The sequence below is a fragment of the Myotis davidii genome, unplaced genomic scaffold (genome assembly GCF_000327345.1).
Source record: "Myotis davidii unplaced genomic scaffold, ASM32734v1 scaffold745, whole genome shotgun sequence".
Classification (NCBI taxonomy): Eukaryota; Metazoa; Chordata; class Mammalia; order Chiroptera; family Vespertilionidae; genus Myotis; species Myotis davidii.
This window is the reverse complement of record NW_006297146.1, coordinates 111,898-132,622: the sequence shown is the minus strand read 5'-3', so window position 1 is coordinate 132,622 and position 20,725 is coordinate 111,898. Positions and strand designations below refer to the sequence as shown.

At 38.3% G+C, this 20,725-nt stretch overlaps 1 protein-coding gene across 2 annotated transcripts in view; it reads right to left on the bottom strand.

The window, feature by feature from the left end:
* Positions 1 to 3,819: 3,819 nt before the first annotated feature.
* Positions 3,820 to 20,725, bottom strand: part of SEC22A (SEC22 homolog A, vesicle trafficking protein) — a 47,413-nt gene continuing 30,507 nt past the window's right edge. For both annotated transcript variants that reach the window (XM_006772889.1, XM_006772890.2), the window contains exons 6-7: positions 10,994 to 11,059; positions 3,820 to 4,478 (exon numbers count right to left, since the gene is read on the bottom strand). In XM_006772889.1, the coding sequence (XP_006772952.1) occupies positions 4,278 to 4,478; positions 10,994 to 11,059 (267 nt within the window). In that variant the 3' untranslated portion in view covers positions 3,820 to 4,277. The remainder of the gene's footprint in view (positions 4,479 to 10,993; positions 11,060 to 20,725) is intronic.

Genomic DNA, 20,725 nt, shown 5'->3' with positions numbered 1-20,725 from the left:
CAATGCATCGCACATGCCAACACCACTCGCTGTTAACGAGCAGGGAGGATACACACCACATGGCTCGAGACGTGCGGAGCTTCGACGCTGTGGTTTCAGCTGCTGCAGGGAGTCATCTGGGAAGTCTGGCCACCGAGGAGATGCCAGGAGAGTGGCAGCCACATGCTGCTTCTTTTGAAAAGCTCAAATGCTCACGCTGGAGGCTGCAACATGCCAGCATTCAATGTTGGTCCCAGAACACCGATGAAGGTGTCAGACCCCTCAAACCCTGATCAGTAAAGCTACATGAATTAAATTCTCAGTGGACACAGCCTTTGTACACAAGCTCATCTATGACTCTTGGAGGTGAAGGGGTTTCTTTTTATTAGCTTTTAGCTAAGATTATACTAAAGCCAGCTTAAACCAAAAACTAGGTTTGATTTTACCACAGCATTTTTAGGTAGAAAGACTCCATTTCCTCAGAGAGAATAAAGCGTAAAAATACAAAAAAAGGCTTGACCATAGACCAAGAAGGCAGCCCTGAAGACTGATCTATAATTTGTGGTGAGGCTAAGTGTTAATTTGGTCTGAGAGATGGCTGCATTTGAAGTAATTCATTTGTACATTTACCACATACTCCATGATAACTCCAACTCTTAAAGTGAACAGAGTCTTAAAACAAGTAGGTAAAGACACACACACACACACACACACACACACACACACACTCTCACACTCTCTCTGTCTCTAGGAACCAGTGTCCCTCCTACTCACCTGTGGTTTGTGCCAGGATGGACATGCCCATTTCTCCACTCACTCCTTCGACAAACACTGATGGAGGACCCACCAGGGCAGGAAGCACTTCTGTGCCATGGGGGTTAAGGCCCACAGGATAAATCTGGTCTTTGTTACAGCCCTGATGAGTCAGGACTCTAATGAGATTCCAGACACGGCCTAACAGAAGTGGAGGTGAGCATCTGCCCAGACTCGATTCCACTGTGAAACAGATAATCAAAGGAGAGCACATTCACTCTCCATAAGTTGTAAGATACAAAGTTGGGCAAATGTTCTCCATGTCTCCAGCCATTTGTCTCGAATGGATTTTCAAGCGTTAACATGCTTGTTCTTAGCTTAGGATAAGAATTCTTACTTATGAGAACAAAATCCTCTATTAGCCACACACACACACACACACACACACACACACACACACACCACCCTGAAATGAAAACTTTTGAAAGCTGGTACAAGTTGAGGATCCAAGGCACAAACACAATATGCAATTGTGCATGAAACCAGTGAGGATTTTGTTCATTTTAGCATTTCAGAGGGTCCCCGAGTGCGAACCTTTTTATGAGGACTCATCAGGAGGAAGTGTCCCCTGCGGAGCTGGCATGCTCTGCTCCAGCCAGAGCCTTACCTGCTGGGAAGTACAAGCATCAAAACTTGCACCTGATAAACAGCACTGTGTTCACCCTTTTCTCCATTTTCATTGATCTTGATTTTTTCCCCTTTCTGTTCCTATTTTATTACCATTATCCTATATGCTTTTTCTAATGGTATGCTGCTTCAAATTCTTTTCGGAAAGAGGCCAGGTATAGATACATTTCAAATACAGACCAAAAACCAAACAAAAAACTACAAGCAAATATTGCAATTACTTTAGAATATAAAGGAAAGTATCTTTCTTTGTTCTTACAGCACACCTTAATAAAAAGTGGTACATTAGAATTACCTTAAGATAATATATACCTAGATTTGACAAGAGCAGCCCTGTGCTCATTAAGAAGTCCCCAATTCCTTGAATTTTCAAGCACAGACCTATTCCCTGAATAGAATTTTGGTTATCTTCATTAGTTTCCAATAGAGCCCCTGGCTGAGACCAGAAGCTGTGTGTGTGGAGCTCTGTGACCCTTGTCTGACTGCCTTAGTTTCCTCCCTCATAACAGAGGGCAACTACTACTCCTCTATAGCACAACATTCACTATGGTTAGGTAAGCGCAGACTTGCTCTTAGGGGTAAAAGTGAAGTATACATGCACGATATTACTATCATACACATTAAAGGCCTATGTGATTCTTTCCCAAGAGTTTTTAAGGACTGCTTTTCACCCATGGCAAAAACTTCTTTTCAAATTCATAGTTTTTTGGTAACAGCATGATAGAGGCAGGGAAGTTATAGGCACACACAGAGATGCAGACACCAAATAACGAAAGAAGCATTTCTATACATAAAACATTATTTATACCTGTTTTCATTTTTTTTACATTAAGATGTAAACATCCCCTTATCCAAAATGGCTGGTGAGAAAAACAAAACAAATCAAGCCTTTAAAGATAGCTGGTGAATTTTCAAGTGTCCTTGCTGAATGAATCCAAATATCAAACATAACAATAATTCAATGATAAGGAGAACCAACTGAACCAAACTGAGCTATAAAATATCAATATATAGCAAAATCACAATTAATCAGAATGCTCCAACTTCCTAAATGACTATTTAAAACTATTCATATTTTAACCATTAGTTTAGAAAAACCTTTCGAAATTGAACCACTTCACTTTCCTGACTCAGTCAGTACAAAATGCCAAACACAAAATAATTTTATTTTGATGACTTAGGATCATGGGTTGTCTCTCAAAAGATACATTAATTTCTGTGCCGTTTTGTTAGACAGAAAGTTAGAGTGAATTGGAGTTTCTTTTTTTAAATAAATCTCCGATACCATTAGCTTATTATCTTCCTTTTGTCTCATTCTCCTAAAAAGAGAGTGTAGCAAAAAGATTCTAGGTAAGCAGTTGTAGACATTCCTACAAGTCTGTAATGATTTGGGCAAACAAGGCCAATGCCTTTAACCCACTGGACTATTTCTTCTATTTAGTAAATATGCCCAATAACATGGATTACATGGAATTGGGGCCACTGTTTTTCTGAATATCAAATTTTAGTACCTTATGAATTTCTTGTTTGGAATATTTTCTTTAAAAAACAAAAGAACTCATGAAGATGACTTCCAAAACCAGGGAAGTTGTAGATTTTGCTAATGGAATCAAACTGTGTTTCCTTTCATGTTTATAATGTTATCAAAGAGCAAGTAAGTTCTCTAAGATACGAGGTGCTTAACTCCTCAGAACCATAAAGGAATGGGATGCTGGGAGAAAAGTAACCTTCTGGTCTCTTACTACAATTCAGTGTTTCCCTAGTGCAGGACACTACCCTGGACACACGAGATGGTTCAGGTGTCACACAACCCTGAACTAAATAATACTGCATCACAGTGAGAATGTCATTCCCTTTACAATTGTCTTCTATCCTGAGTATTCCACAGAGAGAGCGTCTGGTGGTGCTGGGTAACCTCTCTCTCACTGCAACAAAGAAATAGCGCGCCTCTCATATTCAGTGGCTTGGCGGGCATTGGCATCTAGCTAGAATCCAGTTAACATTTTTTGTTTTAACTTTGTTTTGTAGTTATCTTTTACTTATGGGAAACTGATCCTGGTTTCCCACTTGGAGTAGCTATTGGTTTCCTTTTAAATTATTTTAAAATTAAAAAAAAATTTAAGTAAATAATAGTATGTAATACTCAAATGCTTTATGTTTGGAAAACAATGGCTTTAGTCTAAGAAATCATATTTTTAAAAAGTGATTTCAAAAGATACTACCAACGTAATCTAAAAAGGAAACCCAGGTCATTGTACTTTCAGTACTTATGATGTTCTAGAGATGAGTTTGCTGCACCAGAGTTAAAACTCAAGCAAAAATATAAAAGAAAAAAGAACCAATTCCAGACCATTCTGGACTTCATAAACTCATGGTACCATAAATGTGCAAATAATCTTGTATTTAGCAAGTCATTGGTTTGAAACAAATTTTCAATTTACTGCGGATCTTTTTATTTGGCCTATACTAATGCCTCACAAAGGCAAACCCCGATGGGAGAGTTCCTGCTTGGTCCTCCAAAGATCAAGATATATTTGACTGAACTCTTCAGCAGGGATTCAGGTCTGCTGGCCAGGGTGCCAATTGCGCTGACAGCTCTTCCACCGGAAGGGCTCTGCAGAGAGGTCTCCTCCTCCTCGACTATAATCTCAGGGCCAACTTCCTTCTGAGAGGAGTTTGCATTCGAGGGTACCGCATGCTCACAGGCCTGCCACGTTGACTTGAACAAAAAGGACAGTTGGAGAGAAAGAAAGCAAAGCTTCTCGTTTGTGGTGAACAGCTTCCTCATCACAGTGGCAGTTAAGACATGCTCCCTCCTTTTTCCCTGGAAACCCAGGCAATACATTTGAAGGATGGTGTCAGACATCATAATCCGGAGCCTTACCCTGGGCTTGCCTTAGCCAGATCTGTAGTGTCACAAACGCTCCCACAGTCACGTGAAAGAAAAGCTGCCAGAGATTGCGAAGTTCATAGAGATACATGTTGCATAGACAGATTAAGCCAAAAGTCAAAAAAGATTTGACATTCCGCCAGCCAGTGTAGTAGACAAGTAAATAGCACTGTTCAAAATAGAAAATAAAAGATGATTAGGGTTATAGGAAAGAAAATAGATGCTTTTACTATAAAACTGTAACAGGACACAGAGTAAAATATGAGTGCAATTTCATCTACAGATAAAATAATGTAACATCAAGGCATTCAGCTATGAAAGGGAAATACATTTTTTTCCTTTTATGTTTTTCATTTTTCAAAAGAAAAATGGAGGAATAATTGAATGACTGCCTTGCAAACAGGCTGGGCAAATTTCTCAAGGTGACAGGCAACTAAGAAGCATTCTCAGGATTTTAGGGGGATCCATCTTTTGTATTCATCGCAGAAAAGTACAAAAAGCTCAAATAAACCATTTAGCGAAACGGACTCTTATATAACCTGAATATGAATATTACTGAAATCAGCAATATTTACTGATTCCCCCTTCAGTGCAAGGAATTAAGCTAGGAGGATATGAGTGAACATTTGAGGGAGAAGTCATTCAAGGGATGTTTACTGAGGGCCTACTTTAAGTCAGGCATTGTTCTTTAGCTTTAAACAAACAAACCCCTTGCTCACATGAAGTTTCCATTCTAGAGGAGAGAGAAAGATTATAAATATTATATACATAATAACAAACAGTTATTGTGAAAAATATAAAATTTAAAAATGGGACAGCCCTGGCCAGTTTTCTCAGCAGTTAGGCAGCGGTTCTCAACCTGTGGGTCGTGACCCCTTTGGAGGTCGAACGACCCTTTCACAGGGGTCGCCTAAGACCATTGGAAAACACATATATAATTACATATTGTTTTAGTGATTAATCACTATGCTTTAATTATGTTCAATTTATAACAATGAAATTGGGGGTCACCACAACATGAGGAACTAGGAAGGTTGAGAACCACTGGGTTAGAGCATTGGCCCAAGGACCAAAGGGTCTTGGGTTTGATTCCCTGTCAAGGGCATGTACCTCGGTCGCAGGCTCAATCCCCTGCCCTGGTCAGAACGCACACAGTAGGCAACCAATCAATGTGTCTCTTTTACATAGATATTTTTCCCTCCCTCCCTTTCTCTTCCAAACTGATTTGTTTCTTTCATATCAATATTGCTCTCTGTCTTCCTCTCTGACTTCCACTGTCTCAATGGAAAAATATCCTCTGGTGAGGATGAAAAAAAAAGGGGGGACAAAAGGCAGTGAGTGCCATTTTAGAAGATACCTATAATAAAGAAAGTAGTCCCCATCCTACCCCAAATCCTGGCATTCACCTTCTCCTGCTTTATTTTTTCCTCCCATATTAATAACATACTTAAAAAATATGATTATTTTGCTTGTCATCTATATTCTTCCAATAGAATCTAAGCTTCACGAAAGGAAAGATTTTTGACTGTCTTGTTACTCATTTATCGCCAGTGCATAGAATGACACATAAGTGCTCATTAAATTTTATTGAATGAACTGATTTCTAGACGTTATCTAAAATTCACAATCTGGTAAATATAGGAATTATATGTGATCACAAAGTCTTAAGAAAGAAGCAGAGGTCTCCTTATGAACTTATATCCAACCTTCAGTATAGGAAGGATATTAGGGTATTTGTGACAATGCAGAAAGAATGTGGAAATGTTCTGTTCAATGTGTTTAATTTTTATAAAAATAGGACTCTGCTTACTTCAAAAGAAGACTGCCATCCAAGAAAAATGCACTGGAAGCATTTACTGTACCTAAGTGGTTTATATTGTGTTATAATAATTAGAGGAAAACCTTTTTCTTTTGAAATTATTTTAGACTTAGAGAAAAGTTGCAAAAATAGTGCAGTTCCTGTATACCTTTCACCCTGCTCCCCTAATGTTATCCTCTCACATAACCATAGTATAATCAATAAACCAGGATGTGAACATTGGTACAGTACTATTAACTAATCTACAGGCTTTATTCAAGTTTGCTAAGGCCCTTTTCTGGTCCAGGATTCCATATTGCATGTAGTTGTCATGCTTCCTCAAATCAGTAATAGCTCTTAAGTCTTTGCTTTTCACGACCTTGACATTCTCGAATAGTACTGATCATTTGCTTTTTAGAATGTCCCTTAATTTTGGTTTGTCTGATATTTTCTTAAGATTGAAGTGAGCCCTAGCTGGTTTGGCTCATTGATGCTTCTCTCTCTAACTCTCCCCCTCCCTTACACACTCTCTAAAAATTAAAGGAGCCCGGCCCGCATGGCTCAGTGATTGAGCGTCGACCTATGAACCAGGAGGTCACGGTTCGATTCCTGATCAGGGCACATGCCTAGGTTGTGGACTCCATCCCCAGAAGGGGGTGCGCAGGCAGCAGCCAATCAGTGATTCTCTCTCATCAGTGATGTTTCTCTCTCTCTCCCCCTCTCCCTACCTCTCTGAAATCAATAAATATATTAAAAAAATCAATGGAAAAATGCCCTCAGGTGAGGATGAACAAACAGACAAAAAAAGATTGAGTGATATGCAATTTTGGCAAAAATACCACCATGGTGGTATGCAATGTAGTATAATTGGTGATGTTAACTGATCTTTCGGTAGGTTGGTGTCCGACAGGTTTTTCCACCGTGAAGTTACCATTTTTCTCTTTGTAATTAGAATCTTATGGGAGGGGAAATAAAGACATTTTCAGGTGAAAGAAGACTAAGAGAATTTGTTGTCTACAAATGTACCCTAAAAGAATGGCTAAAGGAAGTTCTCTAAACAGAAAGGAAATAATAAAGGAAGAAACCTTAGCACATTGGGCAAGGAAGAGAAACCACAGTAAGCAAAAACAGGTAAATATAGCAGATTCTCCTCCTCTTGTGTTTTCTAAATTATGTTTGATGGTTGAAGTGAAAATTATAACACTGTCTGGAGTGGTTCTAAATATATGTAGAAGAAATATTTAAGGCAATTATATTATAAATAGAAGAGGGCAAAGTTAGGACATAAAAGGAGGCTCAATTTCTATACTTCACTTGAACAGGTAAAATGACAGCACCAGAAAATTATGATAACTATGTATAATGTAATACCTGAGCAACCATTTTAAAAGCTGTGCAAAGAGGTACATTCAAAAACACTATAGGTAAATCAAGATGGAGTTCTGAAAACATGTTCAAGTAACCCACAGAAAGATGGGAAAAATCAAATATAAAAATTAAAAGCAGAAAAAAAATAAGATGGCAGGCTTAAGTCCTAACATATCAGTTAAAAGGATGAAAAGATAAGCTACAACTGGGGAAAGATATTTGCAAACTGCATATCTGGCAACTGACTAATGTCTAGAATGCGTAAAGAATTCTCAAACGTGACAGTAACAAACAATCCAGTTTAAAAAAAAGGTAAATAAAAGGAATAGACATTTCACTCAAGAGAATATACAGATGACAAAATAAGCCTACGAAGTGATATTCAACATCATTAGCCATTAGATTAAGTGCAAATTGAAACCACAATGAAGTATAATGACATACCTTTCAGAATGGCTAAAATAAAAAAAATACCGAAAACACCAAATGCTAGAGAGGATGTGGAGAAACTGGATCACTCACACATGTGGGTGGGAATATAAAATGATATGCCACCCTGAAAAACAGTTTGTCTCTTAATAGAACTAGGCATGCAACTACCATATGACCTAGCAACTGTACTCCTAGGCATTTATCTCTGAGAAATAAAGACTTGGGTACACAACAAAGCCTGTATGTGAATGTTTAAAGTGGCTTTATTTATAATAGCCCAAAATTGGAAAGAACTCAGATGTCCTTCAATGGATGAATGAGTTACTGTGACAAATACATACCATGAAAATCTATTTAGTAATAAATAGGAACAAACCATTAATATATGCAATAACCTAGACAGATCTGCAGAGAACTATGCTGAGTGAAAAACAGCCAATCACCAAAGGTTACATACTGTACGGTTCCATTTACATAACATACTTAACATGAGAAGACTGGAATGGAGAACACATTAGAGCAGTGGTTCTCGACCTTCTGGCTCTTTAAATACAGTTCCTCATGTTGTGACCCAACCATAACATTATTTTCGTTGCTACTTTATAACTGTAATGTTGCTACTGTTATGAATCGTAATGTAAATATCTGATATGCAGGATGGTCTTAGACGACCCCTGTGAAAGGGTTGTTCGACTGCCAAACGGGTCGCAACCCACAGGTTGAGAACCGCTGCATTAGAGGCTGCCAGAGATTAAGGGGCAGAGGGAAGTCAATGTGGCTATAGAAGAAGGGCAAGACGAGGAGTACTTGTGAAAGGAATGTTCATTATCTTGACTGCATCAGCATCAACATTCTAGCTGTGATAGTGTTATAGTTTTGCAAGAATGGAACCATTGAAGAAAACCAGGTAAAGGTTATATAGGATCTCTCTTACAACTCCAAGTGAATCCATAATTATCTCAAAACTAGTGGCCCGGTGCACGAATTTCATGCACCAGGGGTGGGGGGGAAGGGTCCCTCAGCCCGGCCTGCACTCTCTCCAATCTGGGACCCCTCGGGGGATGTCCGACTGCCAGTTTAGGCCCGATCCCTGTGGACATCCCCGGGACTGCTGGCTCCTAACCACTCACCTGCCTGCCTGCTGATCACCCCTAACCACTCTGCCTGCGGCCTGCTTGCCCCCAACTACTTTTTCTTGTCCCCAACTGCCACCCACAGACCACGGCACTGGGGCCGAGTCACGCAGACTGGGCTGTCACTGACTGGCTATGATGAGGGTAACAAGATTGGTGTGGGGCTCTGAGAATGTAATGGTGCAAGGAATGTGAAGGGCTTGGCATAAAGCACAGCTCAATACATTCTGCTATTATTATCAGCATTTAAAATTGTTAAGGCAAAACAGTCAAAGCTGTTATTTCATGAGTAATTATTTTACAAAAATAATTACTCATGAAATTATTTTAAAGTTAATATTCAGCTCACATTGTTTTAGAACCATATGAGGTAATGTATGTAAAAGTTATAGCATTATAACTTTATAGCATTATAAAATTATACAAATTAGGAATTTTCCTTAGAGACAGCAGGTGGAATGAACACAATATTTAAAATTAGAAAATTCAAAGTCAAGTCCTGACTCCACCACTGACTTAATGGCTCTGTGATCTCTGGATAATACTGAAACTGCCTCAGATTTCTCATTTTCAAAAAGGAGATAATATCCCTTGTGCAGCAGGATTGTAGATATTAAAGTTTAGAAAATCTACATAAGAATACATCATAATAAAGCATTACTACATTAAAAAATACAAGTTTTCACATTTCCTGCATGAAATGTCATTCATTATAATTAAATGTCATATTTAATACAAAAAAAATTTCTGAAAATACTATATTAAGAAAAGTTAGGGGATTACAAAAATAAGGTCACTGAAACTAAAAATTTCAACACATCTTTACATAAAAGTCAAATGCATTTATCCAAATTTTTCCCTAGAGACTTCTACTGAGTTTTAGGTAGCCTTATAGTTGCAGTCCTGAATCTTTCTAATGTTTTTTTCTATGCAAACCAGAGAAATGTGTTACTTATAAAAGTTTGATCAAAAGGTCATACATGTTCTAACATGTTTTAGCAAAGACATTCTTTTTTTTAATGCTTTTTTAAATTGATTTTTTTTTGAGAGAGAGAGAGAGAGAGGAAGGGAGAGGTAGAGGGAGAGAGAAATAGAAACATCCATGAGAGAGAAACATCGATTGGCTATCTCCTGCACATCCCCTATTGGGGATCAAGTGCACAACCCAGGCATGTGCCCTACTGGGAATTGAACCAGTGACCTCCTGGTGCATGGGTCGGTGCTTAACCACTGATCCACACCGGCTAGGCAACAAAGACATTCTTGAGTTTGGATAATTGGCATGGTTATTCCATCCCTCCCTACAAACCTGTGCCTCCCCTCTTCTTGGAAATACGAGCACCCATCTCCTTATCACCCAGGTACAAAACCTCATCCCACCTGTCCCATATCTATTCTGTCAAGTCCTAGCAGGCTTCCCTCTCCGTGTCCTTCCTCCACACATCCCTAACTGCCATTACCTCTCACTAGCTCCTGCCTGAAGTAATGGAATCACCTCCCAACTAATTTCCTTGCTTCCAATCTCTCCGCTCTGACAATCCATCCTATTCACTGCTAAATTAAATATTCTAAAATTCTGCTTTTGCTGTTCCCTATTTAAATACTTTCTCAAAAGTACAAAATCCTCAGCCTAGAGTATAAGCAGAGTCTGGAAGCTGAATAATCAATCACACTAAACCTAGAAGTAATCTTTACCGCCACAAGCAAATGACATGGACCTCTGAAGCCCAGACCAGGAGAGAGTTAACATTAAGTTCACTGGTATCTATGCCCACTCAAAATGGACAAGTAGGTTACAGAGCTAACAGAGGCTCAAATTAAAAGGAAGTCAAAACAAACAAACAGCTCAGACATTATTTTTATTTACTTAAAAGTGCATAAGCAATTATTAGAATTGATTCTGGAAACAATAATAGGAAAGTGTTTCTTAAAAATAGGAGAGAACTTAGTTACCTGGTAAAGGCAGGCTGCTGTTCCAAGAAAAAATGCAATGATGTAATTAAAATCCTCACCATCACTCTGCAAAAATAAAATAAAAAAATATATTTCTTTCTGGTGGAAGCCCGTTTTCAAAACCCAATCTACCAGGATAGCATATGAAAACATTTATGCACAAATGGCCAAAATTTTCACAAAGTAGTATATAAAAACTCTCAAGAGTCCTAAAAGGGAAACATAAAATCTATCATAAGATCCAAGGAGTGTGAGGTGAGGAAAACCACCAGTGTTCCTCCAGGCGCCTGTCAATTTCTTTTTACCTAAGAGAAGATGAAAACCAATGGGAAAAGATTTCCATATAAAAGGCTCTCTTCTCTCTACTGAAGAAACCATATGAAAGTGTACAACACCCCAATGGCCTATAAAGTTAGTCTTCCTCACTAGGGTCATTACTTAACTCAAAAAATACTGACAAATTTTACTATCTAGTAAGCACATCACTGAATTGTCCAATACAGTAATTTGACAGGGTTAAAAAAAGAAAAAAAAGACATGAAAAGCTACTGCCCACTAGAGTGTGCTAAATCCCAATGACAAAAATCAGTCATGCATGCTGCAATAGAAAAACAGCCGCCCGGAGGAAAACCAGACACATCATGCATAGAATATTTCTTTTAAAAGAAAACTTACAGAAACATATAACAGCCCAGTGTTTTTCTATTGCTTTTTGATTTCTCTTAAATATCTATATTTACTACTACTTTCAATGTTTTTATGAAGTAGAAAACAAAGCCTAGACAGGAGCATAAATTTGCCCCTTATTTTAGAAAGAAATTTAATACGACGGAAATTTCCACAAGACTTGAGTGTCTCCCATGACCATGTCTCATGAAACCCTATATAATAAAGAGGGAATATGCAAATTGACAGTCACCCCGTCACAAAGATGGCGGTGCCCACAGTGGAGGCAGTGGTTTCCATAACATAAGATGGTTGCACCCACAGGGGAGGACGAGTTCCCATAACGAGCCTTAACAAGCAATCAGCAGGGACCTAAGGCTGAGACCCCCCATGCCCCTGTGGGATTTGACGGGCCGGGGGACCTCAGGCCTCTCCCCTCACCCCGACACCAGGCCAGGAGACCTGAGGCTGCACCCCCCACCCAGCGGGGCTTGACAAGGGTGGGACCGGCTGGGTTTGGATCTAGCCCAATGGGTTGGGAGCCAGCCAGGTCTGGGTCTCACGTGATTTTGAGGCGCACATGGATGGGTGGGGACTTGACTCTGGGTCCCATGGTGCGCCCCAGACTCTGACAGGAGGATGATTTTCATATACATTTTACTAATTTTCTTTCATCTCTGACACTTCTATTATAAAGGGCAAATAGCAATATTAAAATATTTCCTCTAATTAATCCCCTTTTAATGTGCATGGATTTCATGCACCGGGCCACTAGTAATATAAAGAGAAAATTCCTTTTCCACTTGCTATTGGACAACAGAGCTTACTGTAAGGCAGAGGGAGAGTGGCTTATCCTAGTGCGAAGATCTTGAAATAGGAACCATCGATCTGTCTGGGATGCTTAGGGACAGTTCTACCCCAGAGGAAGTAAAAGTCAACATGAACCCTTCCACTTTAATTCTAATACTTTAAACACAGGATAGGAAAAAAGTAGGTGTATAATTGTGAAACACAGTTGATTCTTGTATTATTATTTATTAATTATTATATTACTTTCCATATGGACAACTGTAAACCTACTTTTGCCCCATCTTGTAATTCTGCTTGATTATTTTCTTAATCCTTTACTTTTTAAATTATCTTTTTTCTGATTATAAAAATGTATGTTCACTGAAGAGAATTTGGAAAATAAGATTGTTACAAAGAAGAAATTCATATAGTCCACAGTATCACAACTCTGGGAGAATTACTGATAACCATTTTATGGATTGCCTTCCAATATTTTCTGCACAAAAATATATGTACATTTTGAAAAACTGGAATCATACTTTCATATACTGTTTTTTACTACTTCACATTATATCATCAACATAAAACACTTTCTCAAGATATTCCTCAACCACGATTTTCAATGATTATATAACTTTTCATTATAGGATATACAATGATTTAATTATTGTCCTAGAGTGGGTTATTAATTTCCCCCCTACATTTATAATATCACTTTATCACTCTCTTAATTGCCTTTGGAACACTTAAAAGCATGTTTCTGAAGTCAGTCATATCTGGGTTCAAATCTTTATTTAGTAGCTGTATGATCTTGGACTATTTAACTTCAATTTCCTTTTTTGAAAAATAAAAGTTGTAGAGATTAAATGAAATAACATTTGCAAACACACAGTAACTGGCACACAGAAAGCACTAAAAACATTTCACTAACCTCATTTCTCCCTGGATCATTCATTAGATAATTAGATTACCTTTTAGTATTCTTTAAGTCTCTAGTGTACTGGCCTTATCCTCACAATGAGACCCTAACCTTTCTTCAAGGCAGAAAATAAATCTTACTACTTGCATGAAACTGTGCACATAGTAGGAATTCAACAAATGCATGCTAAATTTAGTTGAGCTTTGACAAATATTTCTACTTGGTAAAGAGAAGATTGTATATACAAATTCTTCTGTTCAATAAATATTCATTAAGCACTTATGAGCCAGTACTGTGTTACTAGACCTAGGAGTGAAAACAATTAAGTCCATACCAACTCAAGAAACTCACCCTCTAATCAAAAAGGCAGATACATAAACCAATAATTCCCACCTTAAGTGATAACTGGTGGTATAGATATGTGTACAGGGTACTAAGGAAGCCTACTGGAGACCCATCAAATTCTGTCTGGAGAAAAAAGGGACGAGGGAAGGTTTTCCAGAGGAAGTAAAGCTTAACCTAGGTCAGTGATGGTAAGCCTTTTGAGCTCGGCATGCCAGCATTTTGAAAAACCCTAACTTAACTCTGGTGCCATGAAATTTTTTGATATTTGCAACCATAGTAAAACAAAGATTTATACTTTTGATATTTATTTTATATATTTAAATGCCATTTAACAAAGAAAAATGAACCAAAAAAATGAGTTCGCGTGTCACCTGTGACACGCGTGTCATAGGTTTGCCATCACTGAGTCCTAGGTCCTGAAGGATGAACTGGTGGACAAGGTAGACAACATCGGGAGAGAATTCCAGGCAAGGGAGTAGCACATGCAGTCTCAAAGAGGAAAGAGGCTAGGATAACTCCAAGGTTTCTTGTTTAGGCGACATTTGAATGATACCATTCACTAAGTTGGGAATATAGAAGGAGAAAATAGATTTCAGATTTGAAAAAATTGAGTTCACTTTAGACATGCTATTTTGGAGTTGCTGGTGGGTCATCCAAATAATTACATTTAGAAGATATTTAAGTCTGCTTCAGGAAAGAATTTGACCTAGAGATCCAGTTTAGTAATCATCAATTTAAATAGTAGTGAATGAAAGAAAAGCCTATTGCAGCCGAGTGCAAGTCTTAACTCTCACCTGGCTTCTAGATTAGAGAAGGAGGAAAACACTATAAAAGATATTTGGAGTCAACTGTGGAAATTTAAATAGATATTTTTATATTAGATAATAACCATTGCATTGATCTTAAATGTCCTGGGTGTACAGGTAATGTGATTATGTATGAGAGTGTGATAGACTTTAAAACAAAAATACTGAATAATTTTGGAATAATACCTAAAATTTTACTTGCAAATGATTGGCCAAAAACAAGGAAAGAGAGAATGGAAAGTAGTAGTTATTCAGGTGAATGTTAATTACATTGTTTTTTTAAACGTTCTGTAAGTTTGAATTTTTTAAATATAAAGTATGGTGGTAGGTGGGGAAAAGGAATACAAATGAAAAAATGCTATGTAGCCATTAAAATTAATGTAATAGCTCTCTATATTCTGATAGAAAATGATCTACATATTATTAGGTGGAAAATATGCAAATCAATACGGAAATTATGCTGCCATTTATATAAAAATACTTTTAAATTGATAATTATATAAGTAAATATAAATACATTTATACTGGCATATGGACATAATCTCTCTAGGATACCAGCTGCTGATGCTAGGGAGGAGAAGTGGGAAGAGAATTACTTATTGTAAAAATTACAGGGTTTAAAATGATAGGCTTTGAAACTTACCGCGTGTACATTTTACTGTGCTTATGTGTGTATGCACATGTATTAACTTTTTTTGAAGATTGTTATGAAAATATCCAAGGAGAAGTTGTAGAGTTAGAAGAACATAAAGCTGAGAACAGAACACTGAAGAAGCCACTATTTAAAGAAGGGGTGGAGGAAGAAAGTTTGCCAAATGAACTGAAGGCTAAGAAAGAAAAAAATACAATAGGAAAAAATTTTCATGGAAATAAAGGGATGGAAGAATGTCAAGAACGTAGCGATGTATTTTATTAACTTCTAAGTTTTCTAAAATAAACATTATTTTTGAAGTTAAACACGTAATTTTTGAAAGGAAGAACTGAACAGTGTGTGAGATGAGGCAGAGAGGGCACATAGGATAAGGCCTCAGGAGTGGCAATCAGTCCAGCCGGTGTGGCTCAGCGGTTGAGTGTGTCTACCGAGGAACCAAGAGGTCACTGATACAATTCTGGTCAGCGCATATGCCCGGGTTGCAGGCTCTATCACTAGTAGGGGCTATGCAGGAGGAAGCCGATTGGTGATGTTTCACTCTCTTCAGTGTTTTTATCTCTCTATCCCTCTCTTTTCCTCTCTCTCTCTAAAAATCAATAAAGGGGGGGAAGTGGCAATCAGTAGGATACTGTGAGCCTAATGGTGGGTGTTTGAAAGAACTATGAGGGTAGAAAAGAGATCTTGGGAGACTAAGAGAATAGAGGTAAGGGAGTAGGGACAAGAAACATGGTTTACTCCTTCAAAAAATTAGAAGGGAACATACATCAAGAGGTTTTGTTTGTTTCTTTGTCTTTTAAAGATTGGCAGGCTAAAGCATGTTTACAGGCTGAGAGAAAAGAGCCAGTTGAGAGGGAGCAGATAAAATGTAGGTGAGGGAATAATAGCCAGACACTGGGGGAAGGCGGGGCAGAGGTTCAGAGAGGGGCAGAAGTAGGGGATGGGACAAAGGAATGACAGCTGGGGTGATGTGGGGCAGAAAAGGAGGGAGCAGAGGTAAGGAATTCAAATAAAAATTTTAAAAAGTCACATTCACCTTTGGGGGAAGCTAGGGTACAAAAACACTGCTTTGAAAACTAATAAAGGGGAAAAATATTTTAAGGTAAAAATGAAGAGGTAAGAAGATGTTTCATATAGTAGCCACACAGGGTATTAGGATATACTATTAAAATGTTTGTAATAATTAGAAAATATTCACTTTTTAATCTAAGTGAAAAGATACAAAATTATATAATAGATATGATTCATATATATGTATATTACGTATATATGTAATATATGTATATATGTAATATACAGAGAAAATTTGTGTATATTACATATATACATGTATATTGTGTGTATATATGTATATATGTAATATACAGAGAAAATTTGGGGATGGTTTTATCTTCTTCTTTATAAATTTCCCCCCAATTTGTTAACAATAAACATAGAAACAGGAAAAACATTATTTCTTTTGAAAGCAAGCAAGCACTGCATCTTAGCATAGATATTATACCACTAAATAAATAAAAAACTCCCATTGACCTTTAATAGGTTTGTAATTTCTTTAACAAATCTATGGGGAAAACAGAACTCAAGGAATAAAAGCAAGTTGATTACTTCTGCTTGGTAGTAACCATTAGAAACAATATTAGAATCAGAGAGTCTTAGAATGTTTGTTCTGCAGCGGTCGTTGAGCCTAAAACCTTTATCTTACAGAACAGAAAGATCCGATAAGGTAAAGTAAAACCCATCCAAAGCCACAAAGGTAGTTATGGCAGATGGGACCCAGTATCCTGACTTCTACACCAGCACTTCTACTGCTGTATCAGAATACTCTTTTTTTCTCTCTCTCTAATGCACCACATGCAAATTACTTCTAGGTTGGCATCAGCTTAGTTAATATCTTTGTTTCAAGGTTGACCCTTAAAGGAGCACAGGTAAAATAAACCCAATGTGATAAAAGCTTATTATGAGTGAATGAAGTGCCAATTCACAAGAAACTTATTAACATCTCTAAACTCAGAACAAAGTTAGCAAATGAGTGAAAATAATCTAATTTACACATTACTGTGAACACCAAATCAAATTTACCAACTTAAAAGAAAAATGTGCTCATCCTAAACTTCCCCATTCTGGACTTAGATACCAAAGAAAAAAACTTCAGTGCTATGTACTTTAATAAATCCCTAGTTATCACCCTAAGAGGTAGATATTAATCTGGAAGAAACAAACCTGTGCTGAATTTTCAAACAACATTAACAATATACATGAATGTTAATTCATGTGGGTTCTCAAATTTGAATGTGTCTCAGGCACCAAGTTACATACTAAAAGATAAATGTGGCAATTATTTTTAGCACATTCAAAAGAGTATTTAGAATTCATGGCCTTAAAGAAATAAACTTTAAATTAATAGTGATATATTGCTCACGCTCAGCGAATACATTATATATTGTCAGCCAGATGTAAAAATATGATCCCTAACAAAATCCTTTGCCTATGTTAGGAACTTCAACTACTGATGAGTATATGTGGGATATATTAGGTGGGTTATGGCAGGACAAAGCTCTAGAAACAATAATAAGGGAACAACACAACCTGGCGTCCCTAGTTTACTGGTAGCTAAAAATCCCATAAGGACAAATTGACAGTCCCCTGGATCAAGAGAAAGAAATACTGTTGGAGTGAATTTAGTCTAGAACAACAGTGAAAAAGAAAGAATTCTGTATCAATCAGAAAGACACATCTTCAAAGGTACAAGCATCCAGAGAGTCCCCAAATTATAAATGATCTACTAATAAAAAAGACCACTCTTGCATTGTCCCTAACTATAATTTAGCCCATGCTTATTTCACATACCACCACCATAACTTTAAGAAACTGTTTGAAACAAAAAACCTTGAAACTTCTAGGGAAACTGTATATTCTAAGACAGAGTCAGGAAACTACAAAAACGGAAAAAATGCTCAGGATCTCCTTATCCCTCACAAAAATATTTACCTTTAGTCTGCCTAAAACTTTCATTACTTGAAAATCTACCTATTAAGTTTAACAAAAGCTGTCTTTTTTCCTGCTTATATAACAAGTGCTAATAAATATTTATGTTTATTATTTAAAATCTGAATAATATATTCATATGGTTTAAAAATAACATATAAGAAGGTATATATCGTGAAGATTCTCATTTAGACCCTGCTACCCATTTGTCCAGTTCCCATCACATTTATTAGTATCTTATCTTTTTAGAGTTTCTTTATGTAGATTAATGTACATTAAATATATTGTTATATTCTTAGGCCATCTTTGGTGGGAGTAGTTGGGGACTGGTGGGTGCAAGGTCAGAGAACCTGGTCTCTCACTGGCTTTCTCAAAATAATTACTGTCTCAGAGGACACAAAATTGTACCTCTGACCTTGAAACACGAATCAGATTCCTGAACCTGTGCTCCACTCTGACTGGGGCTCTGAGGTCCCACCTGGCCTGTGTGAATGGGAAGGCTCAGCCCCTGCATGGAAAGAGAAAGCCTGATCCACTGTTTCCCAGGAGCTGGCTCATTGCAATGGACTGTATGACATACTTCACTTGCTAAGCAGAGCCACATCAAAGGAAACATCAAAGCCCAGAGGATGCTCCCCCTTTTCCAGTCTTTGTTTTAATGATGGTGTGTGTGTGTGTGTGTGTGTGTGTGTGTGTAGGGGGGTTAAATTAATAGACTTGTCTTTAGAGCAGTTTTAGAAAATTAAGGCAGTAGAGTGTTGATATACCTGCTCTTTCCCCTTCTCAGGTTCCTCTGTTATCAACATCTTGCATTAATGTGGTCCAGGTGTTACAACTGATGAGCCAACAGTGACATTATTATTAACTAAAGTCCATAGTTTATGTTGGGGTCCACTCTATGTGTAGTACATTCTATGGGTTTTGAGAAATGTATAATGACTTAACCATTACTAAGTAACATATAGAATAGTTTTACTGCCCTAAAAATCCCATGCTCCAATTACTCACCCGTCCTCCCTCCTTCCAAAGCCCTGGCAACCACTAATCTTTTACTTACTGTCTACAGGTTTGCCTCTCCCAGAATGTCCTATAGTTAGAACATACATATATGAATAAAAGGTTTATATGCTAATTAGACTGGACGTCTTCCAGATGTCCTTCCTGACAAAGCTGGGGGCTTTGCCAGCCTGCAAACCAGCCTGCCCCCGGCTCACTCACCCAGACCACCCCAACACCCCTCCCAGGACGCCCCGCCCGGACTGGGGGTGTGGCCGGCCTGCAAACCACCCCAGGCTCTTTGCCCAGCTTGGCCCCACCCCAACCAGGGGCGTGGTCGGCCTACAAACTTCCTGTGGCCCCTAGCCCAGGCCGGCCCCACCCCCCTAAGGTACTCCCACCCCCATCCGGGACCCCCTTCAGGGCTCCCACCCGTGCATCAGGCCCCTGTCCTATATAATAAAAGGGTAATATGTAAATTAACCCTAAAGGCGGAACGACCAGAACAACCAGAATGACCGCTGGACCAGTCACTATGACTTGCACAGACCACCTCTTGGTCCCTTTCCCCCGGCCGGCAGGCTCCGATCGCCTGATGGTGAACGGGGAACCAGGGGAGTGTGGCAGGGGACGTGGGTGGTGCCAGGCCAAGGCAGAACACAGAGGGCGAACCACAGCAGGGGTGGGGCCAGCGAGCAGGTGAAAACACCGACTTCTCAGTCCCTTCCCCCGGCCATCAGGCACCAATCACCCAATGGCAAACAGGGAACTGGGGCTGGGTGGCAGCTGGGGGTGGGGCCAGCTTTGGGCAGCCAGGGAAGATGGACCTTAATTTCGTGTGCCAAGTCTCTAGTAGTGTATAGTTTTCCAGACTGGCTTCTTTCATTAAGCAATATAAACTTAAGATTTAGTCATGTCTTTTTTGTGACTTGATAGCTCATTTCTTTTCATTACTGGTATAGATTGTCAGTTTGTTTATCCATTCACCTTGTGAAGGATTTCTTAGTTGCTTCCAGGTTTTTGAAATTATCGATAAAGCTGAGATAAACATTCATTTACAGGTTTTTGTGTGAAGATTAAGTAGAAAAACTCATTTGGCCAAATATACTGAGGAGCAATTGACTGCTGGGTCATATGATAAGGCTATGTTTAAGCCAAATTGTCTTCCAAAGTGACTGTACCATTTGCAGTCCCATCAGCAATGAATGAAGAGTTCCTGTTGTTCTATAGCCTCATCAGTACTTGGTATGGTCAAGTGTCTTTTTTTGGATTTTGCTATTATAATAGATGTTTAGTGATATCTTAATGTTTTAAATTACAATTCCTAATGACATATGATGTAAGCATCTTTTCATATATTTTGGTGAGATGTCTGTTTAGTTCTTGTGCCCATTTTTTAATTGGGTTGTTTGCTTTCTTGAGTTATTTTATTTTTTTATTTTTTTTTTAAATTTAAATCTTTATTGTTCAGATTATTACATTTGTTCCTCTTTTTTCCCCCATAACTCCCCTCCTCCCAGTTCCCGCACCACCCCCGCCCTCACTCCCCACCCACTGTCCTCATCCATAGGTGCCCG